This window comes from Aricia agestis, chromosome 18 (assembly GCF_905147365.1).
Source record: "Aricia agestis chromosome 18, ilAriAges1.1, whole genome shotgun sequence".
Classification (NCBI taxonomy): domain Eukaryota; kingdom Metazoa; phylum Arthropoda; class Insecta; order Lepidoptera; family Lycaenidae; genus Aricia; species Aricia agestis.
In genome coordinates this window covers 10187115-10207010 of record NC_056423.1, presented here as the reverse complement: position 1 = coordinate 10207010, position 19896 = coordinate 10187115, and the positions used below count along the sequence as shown (strand labels likewise).

The 19896-nt window shown below is 34.6% G+C and overlaps 1 protein-coding gene and 1 long non-coding RNA gene across 4 annotated transcripts; both read right to left on the bottom strand.

The window, feature by feature from the left end:
* Nucleotides 1-5: 5 nt before the first annotated feature.
* On the bottom strand, nucleotides 6-7518 carry LOC121736048. The gene is made up of 4 exons (XR_006036962.1): nucleotides 7443-7518; nucleotides 7243-7360; nucleotides 419-610; nucleotides 6-67 (listed from the first exon to the last, which is right to left on the bottom strand). It is a non-coding gene; the product is annotated as an uncharacterized LOC121736048 (long non-coding RNA).
* Nucleotides 7519-10102: 2584 nt separating this feature from the next.
* Nucleotides 10103-13651, bottom strand: LOC121735885. 3 transcript variants are annotated; one of them, XM_042126865.1, is made up of 5 exons: nucleotides 13408-13651; nucleotides 13133-13327; nucleotides 12467-12791; nucleotides 11024-11282; nucleotides 10103-10900 (listed from the first exon to the last, which is right to left on the bottom strand). In XM_042126865.1, the coding sequence occupies exons 1-5, from the start codon at nucleotides 13525-13527 to the stop codon at nucleotides 10624-10626; spliced, it is 1176 nt and encodes a 391-aa protein (XP_041982799.1). In that variant the 5' UTR covers nucleotides 13528-13651; the 3' UTR covers nucleotides 10103-10623. The 3 variants fall into 3 exon arrangements, with proteins under 3 accessions (XP_041982799.1, XP_041982801.1, XP_041982800.1); XM_042126867.1 differs by lacking the exon at nucleotides 10103-10900 and having other exon boundaries at nucleotides 11133-11282; nucleotides 12697-12791; XM_042126866.1 differs by lacking the exon at nucleotides 10103-10900 and having other exon boundaries at nucleotides 11205-11282; nucleotides 12648-12791.
* Nucleotides 13652-19896: the final 6245 nt, after the last annotated feature.

Below are 19896 nucleotides of genomic sequence, written 5' to 3'. Positions count from 1 at the left end.
GGAAATCTCAGAGTTGCTCTCCTTGGCCTTAAGGCCTATTATGATGATCTGGGCTTGGACATCAGCTCTGAAAAAAGCAAAGTTTTAGTTTTTTCAAAAAAACCTAGCAAAACAACAAACATTGTCCTACAATATGGAGATAGTATGTTAGCAGTTGACAAAACTGTTAGATTCTTAGGTGTGATTTTTCAGAACTCCTTCAAATTTAATAAATATATTGATTACTTAGCAAACAGGGCTTTAAAGGCTTGCAATATATTAAAGTCTTTAGCAGGCACATATTGGGGAGCTGATCCAAAAATTTTATTAATTCTTTACAAGGCTATTGTAAGAAGCCATTTTGAATATGGTTATGTATGCTTTGCTTCTATTCCACATTTTGTTGATAGACTAGATAAAGTTCAAAATAGGTGCTTACGGATTGTGCTTGGTGCGATGTGTTCCACACCCATAATATCAATGCAGGTTGAATGTAACATCCCTCCTTTGAAAATTCGCTTTAAATATTTAATATACAGGTTTTTGTTGAGAATTTCATCCATTAAAAATCATCCTCTTCTTGTAAAATTGCAGAGTGGTTCTTCTTCTTCTATTTTATTACATTACCTACCTGAAATTGTAAAAATAAAGCAAGACTATAACTTATATGAAAGTGACTTATGGCCTTGCTATATGAGCACATTTAGCTCTAAATATTTTCCACTAAAAATTGTAATTGATAATTCTTTGAAGTGCAAAGAAGATGTCTACCTTTTACTAAGTAACCTAGTTGGTTATCAACAAGTCTATACTGATGGTTCAAAGACTTCTGAGGCGGTATCAGCAGCCATATATATTAAACAGGATAAGAAAGGATATGGTATTAGGCTTCCAAATTTAACAAGTATTTTTACTGCTGAGTGTTTAGCAGTTCTGTCTGCATTAGAGTATATTGAAACTCAAGTTTATGATAAATGGATTATAGTGTCCGATAGTCTTAGCGTTCTTCAAAACTTAAATAACCCCAAATTTTGTGCTACAACTAACTATATTATCCATGATATTAGAGAAAAATATACAAAATTAACAACATTAAACAAAAAAAATATAGTTTTAGTCTGGTCACCGTCACATATTGGTGTTAAGGGAAATGAACAAGCCGATTTTTTAGCAAGAGCTATAACTACTTGTTCTCAGGAGCATTGTATTAAAAACATATGTCTTCCAGAATCTGACGTTTTAGTCAAAATAAAAGAAACCTTTAAAATCGAATTTACAAATTTTTGGAAACAGACCATGGAAACCAAAGGAAAATGGTATTCTAAGATTAAACAGGAGTTGTCAGTCCCATGGTTTACTAAAGGGCGTTTTCGTAAAAAAATGTCCCTACCAAAAAATCACTGTCCCATGACTTTGATGCCACATATTTCAATATTTACGGACTTCATTAAACAAGAAACCTCAACTAAAATGTAGTATATTTATTTTTATTACATTAAAAGTAAAATAGAACGTAATGCCATCAAAGTTAAAGAAAATACAATAAAATAAAGAATCTCTGATCGCAGATTTTCACGTGTCCCACACGGGTCGACAAAAGTTTCAACGACCCCATTTCTTATCCTATAAGACAAAGATGAAGAGATTTCGATTCGTTTGTACTGTAATTTTGATCTATTTTCATAAAATATGCGAAAGAATATGCGTTTTCTTACAAAATTATCCTATTTTACGTTTTATTGCGCTTCCATAAAAATTTGGTATGGTGGAAAATCCTACATAGTCACGAACTATTTTTTATTTTTTCTGTGTTCTTTCACACCCGAAATTCTTCTAAGACATGAATTTATTTGATCCTGGCAACACTAGTTTGTCTATGAAGACCGCCATTTGCAATAAAAGAATCATTTGACGCCCAAAACTCGTGACGACGTGTTGGAGGTTGACGCAAATCAAAAAAACATTGTTCCACAAAAGTCACGGCGTTGTGAAGAAACAGTAAGTAAATTTCATTATTTGACAACAATTTCGTATTCTTTTTGTATTTGATTATAAAATCAATAAGTTTCTGCAATCCATCTTTTAAAAAGACAATGAAAATTTTATAAAATAATTCGGTAACCCACTCAGCGTCACATCCGCACCGTTACGTGACATATAAGTGGAAATATTTTGTGACGGTGCGGAATTCTAAAGATGGGTTTACATGAATATGCTCGGATTGGTGTTTTAAGGTTAGGAATACTTTTTATTCAGTGCACAAACTTTCACAACATATTCTATGCATGAAACTGAACAACTTTCCCAAGCAACCTATATCGAATAAAAAATAAATAATGGACGGTATGGAGATCGGTCAGCTGATTGGCTAAATCTTTATACAAAGTTCAAATTTTTTTTTGAGAATTCGATATGGGTTCCTTGGAAAAAGTTGTTCAGTTTCACGAGTAGAAACCCACCTTAAAGTATTATGTTCGATCCGTATGTATGTAATTTTGTCAGATTTGTACAAAATTTGTATGTGTCAATCTATGGATTTAGTATCTTTGAATTTAGGGAACAGTCTAAGTTTCATCAAAATCGTTTCAGTAGTTTTCGAGATATGGTCAGTTGCTATTGACTTGTTTTTCACGTTGTCACTTTTTTATAATAATATACTATAATAATTATTTTTTTATATTAAATAATTATTTATTTTTAGGTCAAATGGCGTTAACAGCCGCACAAAGAGCGAAACGATACAGAGAAAAGTTAAAAACAACAAATCCTGAAAAATATGAGGCTCAAAAAAAGAAGCAACAAGAACGTTTAAAAAATATAAATAAAAAAATCGCAGATCTAACGGAAGAACAAAAAATAGAAAAGAGACGAATATGGAGAGAACAAAAACGAAAACAAAAAGAAAAACGAGAGACAAACAGAGAAACAACGGTGCCAATCAAAAAAGCTGTACCAAGCCAAACTTTTAAAATCAAACACAGGAAAATACAGGAAAACTACAAAAAGAGCTTAAAAAATATTTCAAAACTAAAAACTATTATTGAGCGTTTGAGAAAGCAGTTGTACAGAACTAAGACAAAGTATGAAATGAAAGTTAATCAACTTGAAGAAAGTAATCTTAAACTAAGCGCCAGACAGGAAATACTAGAGTTGAGCCTAAGAGAAAAATATCAAAACTTAAAAACACACGGAGAAAAAAAACTTTTACGATCAATTACTGAGACTCACGTCGCTAAAGAAAAAAATGGATCTCGATACATTGCAAAATGTCTCGGAATCAAAGGGAGAATTCGACACAGCAATAAAAATAGATACCTCAGTAAAAAAATTGCAGAAGAAATAAAACAGTTTTACGAGCGTGACGATATCAGCCGTTGTACAGCTGGAAAAAAGGAGTGTAAAACGAAAAGGAAGCATAAAGTTCAGAAGAGATATTTAACAGACACGCTTATGAACCTATTCAAAATCTACAAAAAAGAAGGTGGAAAATATAGCTTCACAACATTTTACAAATACAAACCTTTCTACGTCCTGTCTCCGACAGCGACAAACAGGGAGACTTGCCTTTGTATAAAACACAGCAATTTCCAGTTTCTTCTAGATGCTTTGTATAAAAAATCTGTCATAAGGTTCAAGTCACTGAATGATCTTGTGGCTTATGTAACGTGCGATTTAAAATCTTATGTTTGTATGTACAATCTTTGCGAAAAGTGCAAACATCCTACACTGGAATATAACAAAAATGACTGTAATGAAAATGTGAGCTGGTTTCAGTGGGAAAGAGCTACTAAGATTTATAAGAAGTCTGGAGAAGATCTTATCACAAAAATTACATGCAAACAACTTAAATCTGGTACGTTAGATGAACTGATTTCTCAGTTTGAGGCCCAAATTCCAGCGTTTAAAAAACACTATTATAACTTCAAAGAACAGCAACGACAATATCGAAAGTGTCTAAACAATTTAAGAGATAATGAAATTGCGATTCTATGTGATTTCTCAGAAAACTATGACTGTAAATTAGCTCAAGAAATTCAGGCCATGCACTTTGGCGGTTCCAAAAATGCAATCACTTTACATACTGGGATGATTTATGGGAAAAAATCTTGTCAGTCATTTGTGACTTTAAGTGACAATAACTGTCATGAGCCCGAGGCTATATGGGCACATTTGATACCCGTAATAAAGATGGCTAAAGAACTTTTCCCAGAATTGCAAGTGATTCATTTCTTTTCAGATGGACCCTGTTCACAATACAGACAGAAGAAAAACTTCTATCTGATAAATATGTTCACTACCAAATTAGACCTCAGCTACACCACATGGTCTTTCTCAGAAAGTGGACATGGCAAAGGTGTAGCTGATGGGATTGGGGGAGCCGTCAAACGGGCACTGGACAGAAGAGTCGCCTATGGGCATGATATTATCGATGCTTCGGACGCATGCCATAATTTAAACAAATGCATGGAATCGGTGGAGTGCATTTATATTCCTGAATCAGAGATATCCAACATTAAAAGCCTTCTGCCAAAGGCTCTAAAAGCCGTTCCAGGAACAATGCAAATCCATCAAATTGCATCAAAAAATGGCGAAAACGTCATATCGTATAGACCACTAAGTTGCTTTTGTGATGATATGAAAGGTGTCTGTGATTGTCTGAAGCCTAAAAATCATATTTTTACGCTTCAGACAATCACAGAGATAGATACAACATCGTCACAGAAAAAAAACCCTTACAATTTGGAATCTGCTTTTGATTCCGTGCCTGAGTTTTGTGACATTGATGTAACTCTGGACTCTGCAACTGATAAAGAAGTTTTGAATAAGGATGTCTCTATAGACCCTGACCATTTGGAATCTGCTTTTGATTCTATGCCTGACTTTTGTGACATTGATTTAACTCTAGACTCTGCAACTGATAAGAAAGTTTTGAACAATAATGTCTCTATAGACCCTGACAACATGGAATCTAATTTGCGATTCAATCCTGATTTGTGTGACATTGACATAACTCTGAACCCTACAACTGGCAAAGAAAATTTTAAAAGTGATGCCTCCGTAACAAGTACCGGTATTAATCCGAATAAACGAATCAGAGTTTTAAGTGCTATAACATTGCCTCCCAATAAAAAGATAAAAATTATGAAACCTGAAACCTGCTCAAAACCACACAAGACAAGTAGGAAATTTTTCTGTCGTAACTGTAAAACTCACTATCCCTTTAATCTAAATGAAATGGTCAATTGTACTAATTGCAAAACATGGACTTGTAGTTCGTGCTGCTCAAAACCTGTTAATTATGATACTTATGTTTGTCAACCGTGTAAACAAGATATTATAAAAAAAGCCGAAAAGATCTAAAAAGGACGACTTAGTTATTATAAGCATTCAACAATATCATATATTGTTGAATGCTTATAATTACAATGTTTTTTCCTACGATCGACTTCTTACATAAACCAAATAGAAGACTTTCTATTTGGTTTATGTAAGAAATTAAAGTAAAGGCTGTCATGTGCTGTGATTCCTTTTAAAGATAATAAAACACTTTTGTTCATAAGTATAGTACTTAAAAAGTCTCAAATAAAAGACTAATTTTAAATTTTAATGTTATGTGCTGCTGTCACAAGGTTAAACATATAGGGTGTTTTTAAATTAGTTCTTGATACCAAATGGCATGCATGTGCTCACGATAACAAACAACTTTCCCCAAGGAACACATAACTAATTCAAAAAATAATAATTCAACTTTGTAAGGAGACTTGGCCGATCAGCTGACCGATACAAAGTCCAAAAATTTTTTTAGAATTCTTTATGGGTTCCTTTGGGGAAAGTTGTTTGTTATCATGAGCACATGCATACCCTTTGCTATCAAGAACTTGTTTAAAAACACCCTATATTTTTGTGATTAAAGATCTCTAATATTTGATATTTAATTTTTATCGTTGAGTGTGGAACATTTTAGTTTTTTTTTTTTTTCTAAAACATATACTTAACTTAAATAATATCAGATTTACGGGACTTCCTGTTTCGGTTATCTAATAAACAGAATTTACACTAAAATTTCTGTTCTTGTACTTTTCTTCTGTACAACTTCCAAAATGAAAGACTAAATTTAAATGTAAGATTTAGTTAAGTCGAACTTTAAATAAATGTTCGTGTCTAAAGAAGACAACTATTTAAGATTATTTTTATGTAAGAAGCTTTAAATATTTTAATTTAAGCTTTTGTTTTTTTTAGTTTTTTTTTTCAGGTGAAACGTTTATTTTGTTAAAATTTAGAAGACAATATTTTTGGTTTTTATCTTATAAGGAGTAACCTGTTTACATTTATATTTTCTATAGCAAAAACGTTAAAACGTCTGGAATGAAAGACTTTTTTTTATTATGTCATATGCTGATTCTTTTTATCATAGTTGAAATGGCGATGTTTGTTTTGTGGTAATAACAATTTCCGTTATTTTACTCATTTTAAGAATATTTTATTTCTGTTGATTTTCAGTTGATTAGTAAAATGATTCAATATAAACTGTGCTTTACTTATTCCACCGCGTCACGACATGTTCCTTCACCGATACTGTCCCACATTTTATGGATTTGAAATTTGTTATTTCTGATGGAAATAAATTATGTTACGTTGATTTTCTTATTAGTTTTAATTTCGATTTAACTAAAATATCATATCATAAGCATATTTTTGTATCAGAAACAGTAGAGTGTTCTTAATAGTAAATTTTTATTCTCCTAATGACCCTAAAAGTGACGGTAAGGAAACAAATCAATTTATTACTGTATAATCTTTTATAAATATGCTATTCATAAATAACATTGCACAAGAAAAGCACTAATGATATGATATATAAAATTATCATTTGCCAAAAAGTTTGTATAATTCAAGAAAATAGGATGAGAATAAGTGACGACATGGAATACTTTTTTACACACTATCTTGAAACAAAATTGAATATCTTTTCAGTTTTATAGAAAAACCATATAAAATTTACATTCCTAGATTCTTAAGAATATTCCTCATTTAGGTAATCAAATACGTTTAAAAACAGATCACTTGAAATTGAAAGTTCCACAGCGTCACGATGTACACAATTTCGCGAAAACGCCCTAAAGGTGTTTCATTTCATGACAGGAAATTTTATTCTACTATTTGCTGTCTTAGACTTGGTCACTGTCGATTTAATGCTCATCTTCATAGATTGAATATATTGTCTTCACCCGTTTGTAATTACTGTAATCATTCTGAACAAACCTTGGATCATATTTTCTTTACTTGTAACAGTTTTACTCTTCAAAGATTTATTTTTATTAATCACTTGATGGATATCTTTAAAACTGCTGAAGCCATCCCGCACTCCCTTCAGCAGCTTCTGAAAACACCCGATTGTTATAAGCCAATATATGAGTACGTCCTTTCTACCATTGGTGATATATAATTAAATAGGTACTCACCAGTCATTACCTATATACCTTGAGATTGTATATAGTAACACAGAGATAGTTCTCTGTAACGGTTATGTGTTGTAAATTTCCTAATTACTTTGTGGTTGTAAATAATTCTCTTTTATATTTGCTTTTCATCTCGTTTTTCTTAGTTTTAGTAATAAAATATTATTTAATGTACATAACTTTGAACTGTATATTAGCAGACTTTTTAGCCTTTTTAGGCATCTGTCAAGAGTCAAGACCACGTCAAGACAAACCAATGACGACAAATGACAATATGTCAAATTGAAGAAGGGACAGTATTAAATAAACAAAACAATACTATCAAAACATGAGAAATGGCTTCGGCCTGATGAAAAAACTTATTATTCATATTATTTATATCAAAGAATTGGCTTCGGCCTGATGAAAACTCTATTTCAGATGGTTAATATAAAAGAATTGGCTTCGGCCTTCACTATCATTCATTAAATAGAGAAAACATAGAAATGGCTGTATGGGCAACGCTCCCTTTGCCTGTCCCGACCGGGACGAATTAACAAAAAAAAAAATCTATGATCAAGGAAGAAATGAATCATAATAAGTCTATATTACATTAAACAATATCATTGACTCGATGATCTCGGATCCAATATATATGATAATCTAATATCCCTCTTAGCCGTTGATTGTTATGTTGTTATTTGGTTTCCGAATGGTTTCCGATTTCTCAGTAAAAAGTAGGTACCTACCTACCTAGTTACCTACCGTACCTACTTGAACTTTACATAGACTAGCCAATAAGTAAGTATCATATTACTATTACCTCAGTGACGATTCTAAACTTTTTTGTAAGGTAAGCAATACACTAACGAAACCTCACTTTCTAAAATATAATTCTTTTACTATCACACAAGATGTTAGGTACCTACTTATAACTTACAAATTGCGCCAAAGAGAGCTCATATACTTAATACAAATAAGTATGTCCAACTTCAGTACAAGTAAATCATTGAATAAAATGTAAAAATTAAACAGAGTATAATTGTATCATTATGAAACAAGTAACTTGCAACTGCTATAATATAGTAGACTAGGTAGGTACCTACATAAAATATATTGGAGGTGTACTTTAATTTAAAATACACATAAGTATTTGCGTTTTCTAGATTTCAACTAAACACGTTAATTTTATGACATCATCATCAAAGTTTAATGAACAAAAGAGGAAAAAATGAGAAATAAAGTCATTCTTAATACACTTGACAGTGATGACGAATTCCCAGGTAAGTGTATTTTTTCTTTAATAAATTTTTTTTGTTTTTGATAATTAAGTAAGTACTTACTTAACTCTTTTTTATTTAAAATTTAAATCAATTAAGTTTTTATTTTTTTTATCATTTAATAATTTTGAATTGGGGAAGCAAGTAGGCAGGTGGATTGAAAGCAATTTCTATTGTCCGTGGGAAATATAGATTAGCCATAGCCAGCAATAGCGGTACTAGCCTTTTCAGATGTAGGAATTTTTCTTGAATTTCTTTGGCTAATTAAATTAGAATTTACAGGTTTTCCTTAAAAATAACTACATTGTTTAGTCCCAGAACAGATAGTAGTGCACTCAGCACTGATACAGGCTACTTTATAAAACACAAGATGACCCGGTGAACTATCTTTTTCCTCCTAATAAAGACCTTCCTTTGTCTACCACAAGTGTTTCAAGACTATAAGTAAATCGGTTCAGCCCGTGGTTCAGCCGTTCTCGAGTTTTAGCGACACTAACATTGAAAATTTATTTCTATTTATAATTTTATGCATATTGTATAGATGAAGTTGTACTAACTACTGTTGCTTAAGTATATTATGTGGACTATGGCAGAACAGAACTACTACTTACTAGTGACAGTGGTGACTTCTAGTGAGGTGTGTGAGTGTCTATTTGTTTTTCAGATGAGCATAATGAATTAGCAGCAGTCCCCGATTACCTGAACGACTGGAGATTTGATGAAATCGAATTCCAATGGCTTGAAGAAAATCAAATACAGGAAGACACTAACAAATTATTACAAAGTAAAAACAATGAACTTATCCTAAAAAGGGGTGTTATGAATGAGCAAGACTTGTATTGTTTAAAAACTATTGCAAATACTTGCCCCAACATATTGGTGTGGTATACAAATTTTATCATTTACAAAGATTTGCAATTGCCGTATAATTTTCTCCAAAGTTGCTTAGTGACCTTATAGAAAGTTCCAAGTTGGATGGGATTTACAATGAATATATTGTGATCTCTCATCTCATAGTTGCATGGTCAAATTACATTGAATGCTGGAAAACATCCAGGATAGGCCTTTGTTATGCAGCTGCTGTGACTTGAGTGACAGAGACTTCGCAAATCGCAGGGAGGCATAACAATATACCAAAAGAATTTTGTATGTGACCCACACAATATAAACTATAATATAGTTCAACACATTACTGACTGTGGTGTTATAACACCAGATAATATATATCTGTAGTTGTTAGGTTTACATTACAGCACACATATCAACTCAAAAACAGTTTGTATCACAGATTCTGTGTCGCCTCGGGTTTTTAGTATTCTTTGTATGAAACTCCCGTCTGCAAAGCAGCCATATTAGAATCGTAACAGCGCTTACGGCTCTTCGTAACCACGCTTACGCGTCCTCGTTTCTGCGGCAAAGGTCGTCAATCACCTCTGACCCCGTAAATGTTTACATTTAGCCACTCCCGTTGCTCCTCATGCTACTAGATATATTTCCTTGAATACTTCTGTAGCAGTAACGACGCGAATGAGCGTTCACACTAACACCTCGAGCAGCGAAAGTGCATGACGAGTGGCAGTGCTAGTGTCGTTTACATTCTTAAAATGCCCACTTCCCTGCTCGACCGAGCTGGTTGCAAACGACCCATTTGGATTCCACGTCAGCAAGCGGTCGGCGAGCCGTAAGCGCGGTACTGTAAGCTGTGACTACAGCGATCAAGTATTTACTTAACACAATTTTTGAAGACTTTTAATTTTACACCTTCAAAACCTTCAAGTTTTGTCTTATCTCTTTAAAAATACCCTGAGTAGCGGTTTTATAATTCTGGTGATACTAAATACTTGAACACTGCCCAAGTATTTTTTTATGAAATAGTTATAATTAGGAAACCAATTTTATACTGGAAAATAAATAGAGTTTATAAGTCATACTTCTATATCTTTTTCACTATAAATACATTCTTCCAATTCCTCATTTTCATTTAAAATTAATGTTTGTAACCTTTTGCTTTGTAAAGTTTTAATATGTTTAAGAGCAATTGGTATGAGTTCTGATAGTGGTTTTCTAATAAAATTTTCCGTTTTCCTAACCACATGATAGCATTGTCTATACAAAAATATTTGTGTGAATCCATCTCTATAGAATTTCACCATTTCCTTCCAACGGATATCACTCCAAACTTTATATGGCATTTTCGCCAACCTGCAATAATTTAAAAAGAAATTTAGGTTTATTGTAGCTACACTCTAACTTAAAAGAAATAGGACACATCCATCCTAAAGTATGTTAACATTATTCTGTTACATCTTGTACAAAATGACATACCTTTTAAATATTTTTTTCCGCAACCTATTCCTTTTGACATCACGTTTGACAAACAACTGTGCATGCAGTGTATAGTACCAATGGTACTGCAGATTGATGTAACTATACTGCATTTCATCCTGTAATTTGTACCACAATGACCGGTCAAATGTTTTATTCTTCAATTTTTTCAAAGGCAAACCGGTGTGTTTCATCAATAATTTCAAAAACTGTGTTGACAAAGGCAGCGTCCATTTTCTTCTATCAAATTTTAAAGGTTCTGAAATTAGTTTAATAAATTAAAATTACACACACAATTCCACCTACAAATTAGCTAAAAACCGAGCTTTGCGAGGGCTCACATCATCACACCTTGACTGACTGATGATAACAAATCTACATAATTATAAAAACCTTGGCTGACTAATGATATATAAATAAAGATTACTATGTTAAAGCACAAATCAAATAGGGGTGATAGTTTTTCTGTAAAGTGTACCACAAAATGTACAGGTTGTGGGATACACTAGGGCTCGCTTCTCTCACTCTGATTAAAATAGCTGTTATGGATACGCAAAAAAAAGTTGTGTTCTTGTCTATCAAGTATATTTTCTAGTGCATCAAACAAACTTGTTTGTGACATTTAATGATAATAGGCATGATGACAATTTTTTTTTTTTATCGGTAATTGAAAGACACTTAAAAAATAGAAACATCGTTAAAAGAATGACTCTGATAGCTTAAAAATTCACCAAGATATGACAATTCAAATATTTCATAAAAAAGACCTGCCCGAAACGCTCCATACAAAGTGCTACGAAAGTATGACGTCAGTCTTTCGTAGTTTGTACGCATCGGGAGACAACTTTGTTCGACAGGTATATTAAATATTGCGTTTATGAAAGTGGTTTCATAACAAAAGTTGCTTTTAATCGCATAAGTTATCGAATTGTATACAAATATTAAGAAATTTAATTGAAAAAAATTCGACTTGAATATCCAACTTTGAAGGCGCATAACAAAAAAAATACAAATGCTATCAAGCTGAAATTTTGGGAACACTTATTTTTTACCGTGATTTCTTTATTTTATTAACAAAATTCGCTAATCTTTGACCTTGTCATCATCCCTATTATTTGACTTTAGGCATTGAACAACTTTCAGTTACCTATGTAAAAATGTCTTTGAGTGCAGCAGTAATATTATTTAATATTTACATAAGTTAGAAGATAAAGGCCCGTATTTTTGGTCAGTACTTAAGAAGCGCCTCGGCCTCTAAGCCTCTAGGTTCGCCTCTGTGATTGGTCCAAATTTTGACAGCCAACCAATCACAGAGCCTGAAACTTGTCTTGAGGCCGAGGCGCTTCTTAAGTACTGACCAAAAATATGGGCCTAAGAAAGTTTCTGACAGACTCATTTATCGTTTAAAAGAACTAAAAGTAAAGAATATTATAAACATTTCACCTTTATCATTCTGCTGCAATCTTTTATAAATGCCTCTAGGATCTCTCCCTAGGATAAGTGATATAATAGGCACAGGATTCTTGGGCATATGGTATAAACATATCTGCATGATTTTCTCCTCGTAAGGTGTATAATGCCCTTTGGTGTGATAACCGTACCGGACTACAAAATGTCTGTACACCTGATGCAGATTTCTCTCTAGTCCCTGTGCCAGAAAAGAGATGACAAACCTACGAGCGCACTCCTCTGCTGTTCTTGGATTTCTGGACTTACTGATGTTCTTCCATCGAGCGAGGCAAATTGGTGTATCTGGTAAGTTAAACAACTAAAAAAACAAAAAATGTAAAACATACTTCATTTTGCACTTACATATTTAACAATCAGTTGTAAGTTTCAGTATAGGGCCTTAAATACAGAAAAATATTATTGAATCAAGTTGGACTAATGCAGATGTTTATTTAGTTCAGTGGACAGTGTGAAGCGATTCCAGCAGCATACCCATGTAGGACTTGAGTGTGATTCTTAGTTGGCCCAAGTTGTTTGCCATTTAATACCTCAATCGTGGGAATCACAGACAATAGATATTAAATTGTTTTGCAATAGCCGGGTGCTGCTTGGGGATTGATGGGTTTAAAAAGAAAATTTTAATCAATATGTAATAGTTACCTTTCGTAATTTTTGCCAATTATTGTCAATTTTGTTACTTTCATCTGATGATACAGCATCTGTGCGAAATGCTTCCTTTTGATCTGCCTCTTCAAGTAGTTCATTATCGAACACTTTTTTCGTGAGACAATTAGATTTCTGATACCATGGTAGTTCCCATGAAATAACCATATCGTCTCGTCTCGCTAACAGTTTCTGAAATATTCGTGACATGAATGAGATCATTGTGAGAGTTATACATTTAGCAAAATAGTAATTCATAAACAATTATTTACCTCCATGAACTCTTCGTCTTGCATTTGAATCTGATCCAAATATATCAACACTTCGTCAAATGCCTCAGAATCTGTTACATCTTGCACGTTCAAAATTTTTTCTTCTAAAGAGGACGCCATGACTAATGACGAAAATTCCACATCAAAATTTAAAGATGTTGTACAAAATTTATAAAATAATTTATGATACCTAATCCTTGTATTTTTTAGTTTGACTTTTGAGGTTAGAATTTAGAATTTTAGATCCACAGAATACTGAATAGGTACGGTAAGGTACGGTATAATAAGTACAGTTCGACAAGGCTTCTTCTTCTTCTTCTTTTTATTTATGGCTCCTTTGTGAATCGCCAATGTCAGGGCCCATCCCCACTCGCGCGCGACGCCGCGGAATTTCCGCGAAACGTGAGTGTGGATCCGATTCGCATATTTTTCGCACTTCGCGGCAGGTTCCCCGATTGTTGTCGGTTTTCTGTCCCGCGACAAAGAGATTTTTTGAAAATCTTTATTTTAATAAGGGCTTTTGCCATACAAGACATGCCAGAATTGTTTAGTGAACAGAATATAATTAATCCCACTTTAATAAAAATAATATCATTTATTTGCCAGAGTGAAATGTACAGTTGTATGGTCTTCGTAATACTTTATTTTATTATTATTCTTTATATACTTTATTTACTTTATATATTATATATATATATATATATATATATATATATATATATATATATATATATATATATATATATATATATATATATATATATATATATATATATATATGTTCTTAAAGCAATGCAAAGGAGTTCTCTCAGCACCTTCCCAATCTAATCATGGTATACCTTGGTGCAAAATCTTACTTGTTGATTGCATATGCTTAGACTACTTCCCACGAAACCGAAGTCACCACATGTTTCCATATAAATTTTAAGGAGTTCCCTCCATTTGTCATGGCTCCCAGCATTAGATCACCACTTTTGTGAGTATAGTACCAAATTGGGATGACACTCTGTACGCCAAAAGAAAAATTTTGAAAATCGGTTCACAAACGGCGGAGTAATCGTTGAATATAAAAAACGAACATAACCCCTCCCCCATTTTGAAAGTCAGTTAAAATTGTAGCATATGTGTTATTCTGATGTATATGCTATATTATTGTAAAGTTTTATTCAGATACATTCAGTAGTTTTTGCGTGAAAGAGTAACAAACATCCATACGTGGGAGAGCCATGCTTCGGCACGAATGGGCCGGCTCGACCGGAGAAATACCACGTTCTCACAGAAAACCGGCGTGAAACAGCGCTTGCGCTGTGTTTCGCCGAGTGAGTGAGTTTACCGGAGGCCCAATCCCCTACCTTATTTCCTTCCCTACCCACCCCCTATTCCCTTCCCTTCCCATCCATACCCTCCCCTATTACCCTATTCTCTCTTAAAAGGCCGGCAACGCACCTGCAGCTCTTCTGATGCTGCGAGTGTCCATGGGCGACGGAAGTTGCTTTCCATCAGGTGACCCGTTTGCTCGTTTGCCCCCTTATTTCATAAAAAAAAACATCCATACATCCACACAAACTTTCGCCTTTATAATATTATAAAGTAAATAAAATATATAAAGTAATAAAGTATAAAGTAGGATTAATTATATTCTGTTCACTAAACAATGCTGGCATGTCTTGTATGGCAAAAGCCCTTATTAAAATAAAGATTTAATAAAAATCTCTTTGTCGCGGGACAGAAAACCGACAACAATCGGGGAACGAAGCCAGGGCCGCGAAGTGCGAAACATATGCGAATCGGATCTCTCACTCATGCTTCACAGGAATTTCGCGGCGCCGCGGCGTCGCGCACGGTTCGCGCGCGAGTGTGGATGCGGTCGGGGAACCAGCCGCGAAGTGCGAAAAATATGCGAACCGGATCCACACTCACGTTTCGCGGAAATTTCGCGACGTCGCGCGCGATTCGCGCGCGAGTGGGGATGGGGCCTTAGGGAATAGGGACTCACAAGCGAGCGGTGAGTGGTGACGCACGCGCAAGATTTTTCGTCGCGTATTTACTGTTTACTGATTATAGAGGAATTTAATTCATGATACTGATTTAACCGCTTTGACAAAATCGTTATAAATCTTATAAAAATGAACAATTAAAAAGGCCAATAAAATATGTATTTGAATCAGGTTTTTAATACAAAAAGTAAATAAAAACTATACAAACATACCAAATAAACCAATTTCATACGAAGAAACACAAACTACACAGAAATAAACACAAGGTACTATGTTTAAATTGTAAAAGTTTCCTGCACTAATAATCGAATATATATAAAACTACTATAAAATATAGGTTGGATTACTAAAATTTTATATTACTATAAAAAGGTTTGCTATTCGTACCAATAGTAATTAAAAAATATTTTGTTTTCGAAAAGGCGAAAACCTTGATTTCGTCAGAAAAGGTACGAGTTATGCGATAGAAAGGGAGCGGATATGTAGGTAAATATAATTGTTGGCACCTAGCACTGCGCGGTCGGAATTTGAACTTTATAGTATCGTAGCATGAGTCGTTATTTCTTTAAACTGGTTTCGCTAGTGGGAATTCTGTTGGTACTACTAATATATATTCTGTGACTCTGCCTTAAAATGAACAAACAAGGGTATGTACGGTGAATTTATGATATTTTAAATTTGAAGATTTTGAACGTGGGTGACATTGACGGGAGCGCTGCTGGTAAAGGAGAACTATCAAACACAATATGTCAAAAATGACGTTTTTCTATAATAGAATAGAAGCGTTCAGTTCTCTTTTACCAGCAGCGCTCCCGTCAATGTCACCCACGTTCAAATAAAGCATTGTCAGTTGTCGAACTGTAGAGTATGGAGGGTAGATGGAGGAGAACTATCTTATATGGGGGATATTTGAAAAAGTGTCCAGCTGTACGCAGTAAATAACAGTTGAAAAATCCTTCAAGAGTGGCGCTAGCTGCAGCAAAGGGTATGGAATGAATGTAGTCGTTGCGCGTTGGTGGCAAAATATAAATTGAAGTATATTAAAATATAACCTAAAATAGCTGAAATAAAAGCTGCTAAATGATTTAAAATTTACCCTGTTGCTACTGTAGCGCCACCCTAATTTAACGCATTTCAGCGGACACTTTTTACATACCTACAGAGATAGTTCTCCTCCATCTACACTCCATAAACGAAACGAACACGACTATAGCCGTGTTCGTTTCATTTTTTCGCAGTTTGACAGCTGACTGTCAACTTCATAACTGAGTGTCATGTTCTAAAATACCAATAAAATCTACAAATAATTAAAACTAAGGAAAAGTAACTCCGTCAAAAAACATGCTCCACAATATGTAGAATAAAATACTAACAATTTCTGTTAGATTTTAGAACATGACTGATGACACTCACACTGACACTAATTTTTTACTTTGCGCATACGCAATGTGCGTTGAAAAACGAAACGAACAGGGTTAAAAGGCCCATTCACTCGGTGTTTCCGGCCGGCAACACCGAGTGTGAACCAATCAGTGAGGCCCATTCACTGCAGGACTGCCGTGCAGTCCTGCCGTGAATGGGTCCTTTGAGATCACAGATTGCGTAAGGTTAGGATCCCCGCAGACTTACAATTTTAAGTTGGCCGACTATCGTACAAACCACAGAGATAGATCAAGATAGAAGCGCCATACGCTCGTGTTAATACAAATTGGAGTGGCATGGCGCTTCTATCTTGATCTATTTCTGTGATTTTTACGATAGTCGGCCAACTTTAAATTGTAAGTCTGCGGGGACCCTTAGAGTAATAGTATCTCAATAGTTTAAGGGCCCATTCCCTATCCTGCATAAGCCGGCGGACTGCAGTCTGCACGGCGGACTGCAATGCAGGATAGTGAATGGGCCACTTTAGATTAGATCACGGCAGGGCTAAAATGGTCGCTTTGAAGAATCATAATATTAATCATAATATGATTCATTTTTCTAAAATCGCAAAATGCAAATCTGCTTGCAATTCATTTCTGAATTTTTGTACTGATTTGACATTTGTCAGTTTGACAGTTTTGACAATTCATTTGCTGAATTGATTGCGAGGAATTGCTAAATGTGACCATTTTAAGCCCCGCAGGTTTGAGGTTAGAATTGAAGCGATCTACCTTCTACCTATATCCATAATCTGTGGTCATCCCTTTTTTCTTTTCGAATTTCGAAATTCGAATCGTTTGGCGAAAAAAAAATTACACCTTTGCAGTACTAGCCGTGTTCGTTTCATTTTTTCGCAGTTTGGCAGCTGACTGTCAACTTCATAATTGAGTGTCATCTATACTAATATTATAAATGCGAAAGTATCTCTGTCTGTCTGTCTGTCTGTCTGTCTCGCTTACACGCCAAAACTACGGAACCGATTGTAATGAAATTTTGTACACAGATAGTCTAAAGCCTGAGAAAGGACATAGGCTACTTCTTACTGGAAAAAGGGGTTGTAAGGGGGTGTTTATGCGTAAATTTGTTCAAATTAAGTTAGTTCCAAAAACTGGAACAGATGGCGCCAATAGTCGCCTAGATCGCGCTATCGCTTGCTCATATGTATTTCTATAAGAGGTGGTACCATGTTGAGTTAATATTTTAGTATTACTAAATAGTTTATGGCCTATGGGTATTGGCTATTGGGCAAAGCTAAAGTTGTGTAATGCATTATGCAGCTAAGTTGTGTAACGCTAAATAAGCTTTAAAAGGTATAAAAAAGTTTAATTTAAAAAAATCATATTATGTGCACATTACACGGCTGTTTTGGGTATTTTGATTTAAGGGGTACCAGGGTTTTAAAAAGCTTTTGACACCAATTTTATTAACACCGCGCGCTATAAACTAAAGTCCACGCGGACGAAGTCGCGGGCAACAGCTAGTGTTCAATAAAATAGGTACTATAATAACAATGATGAAAAACTCAAAGCAGATATGTTACTACCGCGCGCGTTGTGAAGATTCAAATACGGCCCAATTGGGCCGTCTGTTGTTTAGTCTGCATCGAGCGCAGTCACGAACGTGCCACGTCTTGTCTTACATAAATAAATTGAAAATACGTCGTGCGTGTTTCGAAAATGTACCAATTATGACTCGAAAGTAAACAAAACACATGGAATCTCTTACCACATGTCTTGATTGCAATAAATACCTCGATTATTTACATTTTCAATTATTTTTTCGAACAATCTGGAAAAATCAAATTTTCGTCATATCTCAGGCGAAGAAAGAGACAGCGATACGATTCGACGTTTAAAAATAGAACTGTCTCTTTTGTGTAAATGATTTTTCGTATCTTTTGTTTCACTTATCTGTCAAATTTGTCAATGTTCGCAATTTTGAATTTGAAAATTGTTCGGAAGAGATTTAAGCCGGAAAATATCCTAAATGGGGAGGCTTACGCCAAAAGAAGAAGAAGAAGAAGCCGGAAAATAGTATGGACACTGACACTAATTTTTAACTTCGCGCATGCGCAATGTGCATTGAAAAACGAAACGAACACGTTACACGACTAATGAAACGAACACGGCTTTTGGTATGGCGGCCCACAGAGTACTTTAATAAATAGCGGCCATTGGGACCTGGCGGAAAAGTATGGCAAGGTGATTTTCGTGAATGGCTACTCGACGATGATTAGCTATGCAAAAATTAGCCTGGTACAAATGGTTCAATTCTTTTATTAAAATTAACGTATTCGCGTCGGTATGGCGGGCTGTAAGCCGCACCCATAAAGTTAATATACCTAGCGGAATAGAGCAACAATCTCGAGCTGTCAAACGTAACCAAAATTGGTTTTCATCTGTGTGAAATTGAACATGAATTCTATGAGATTAAATTATCAACGTGCGGCACGTGCCGACTGGACGTCAAAAAAAAATAGTGCAGCTGTCATGTATCACACGTCTCTTTTTACCACGCAGTGTTACTGATAGTCACATCTCTCTTGCTCAGGCCTTTGTTTCTTTATTCCGCTAGGTATATTAACTTTATGGCCGCACCCGACCAGTATGGCATTACGCTTTCGTCTACTTATTTTTTTTCGACTATCTGAAAATACAAGTATTTTTGTGGAACAAATCGTTCGATACTCGTTATTTATCCGACACGTTCGATTAACGCCTACGCGTTTGGGCTGCCAGTGCGAGCGCTATGATTCATAGCGCTCGCACTGGCAGCCCAAACGCGTGGGCGTTAATTATTTTAATTTGTCATTTGTCAATCAGACATCATTTTCCTTTTTGCCTTTACGTAATGATACCCCTGTAAAACCGCCACACTGGTACAAATGACCAAGAATTTTGTGTCAGTATCTCCAGGCCTATGGTAGAATATTAACCAATAAATATTCGATGTCGTGCACAATTGTGGGCAAGTGATACAACTTCAAGAAACGTGCCATTATGTGTTCCTTCCAAAACTCCATCGAAAGTTTTAGTAAAGGATCTACCACTTTACTAAAACAACTGACTTG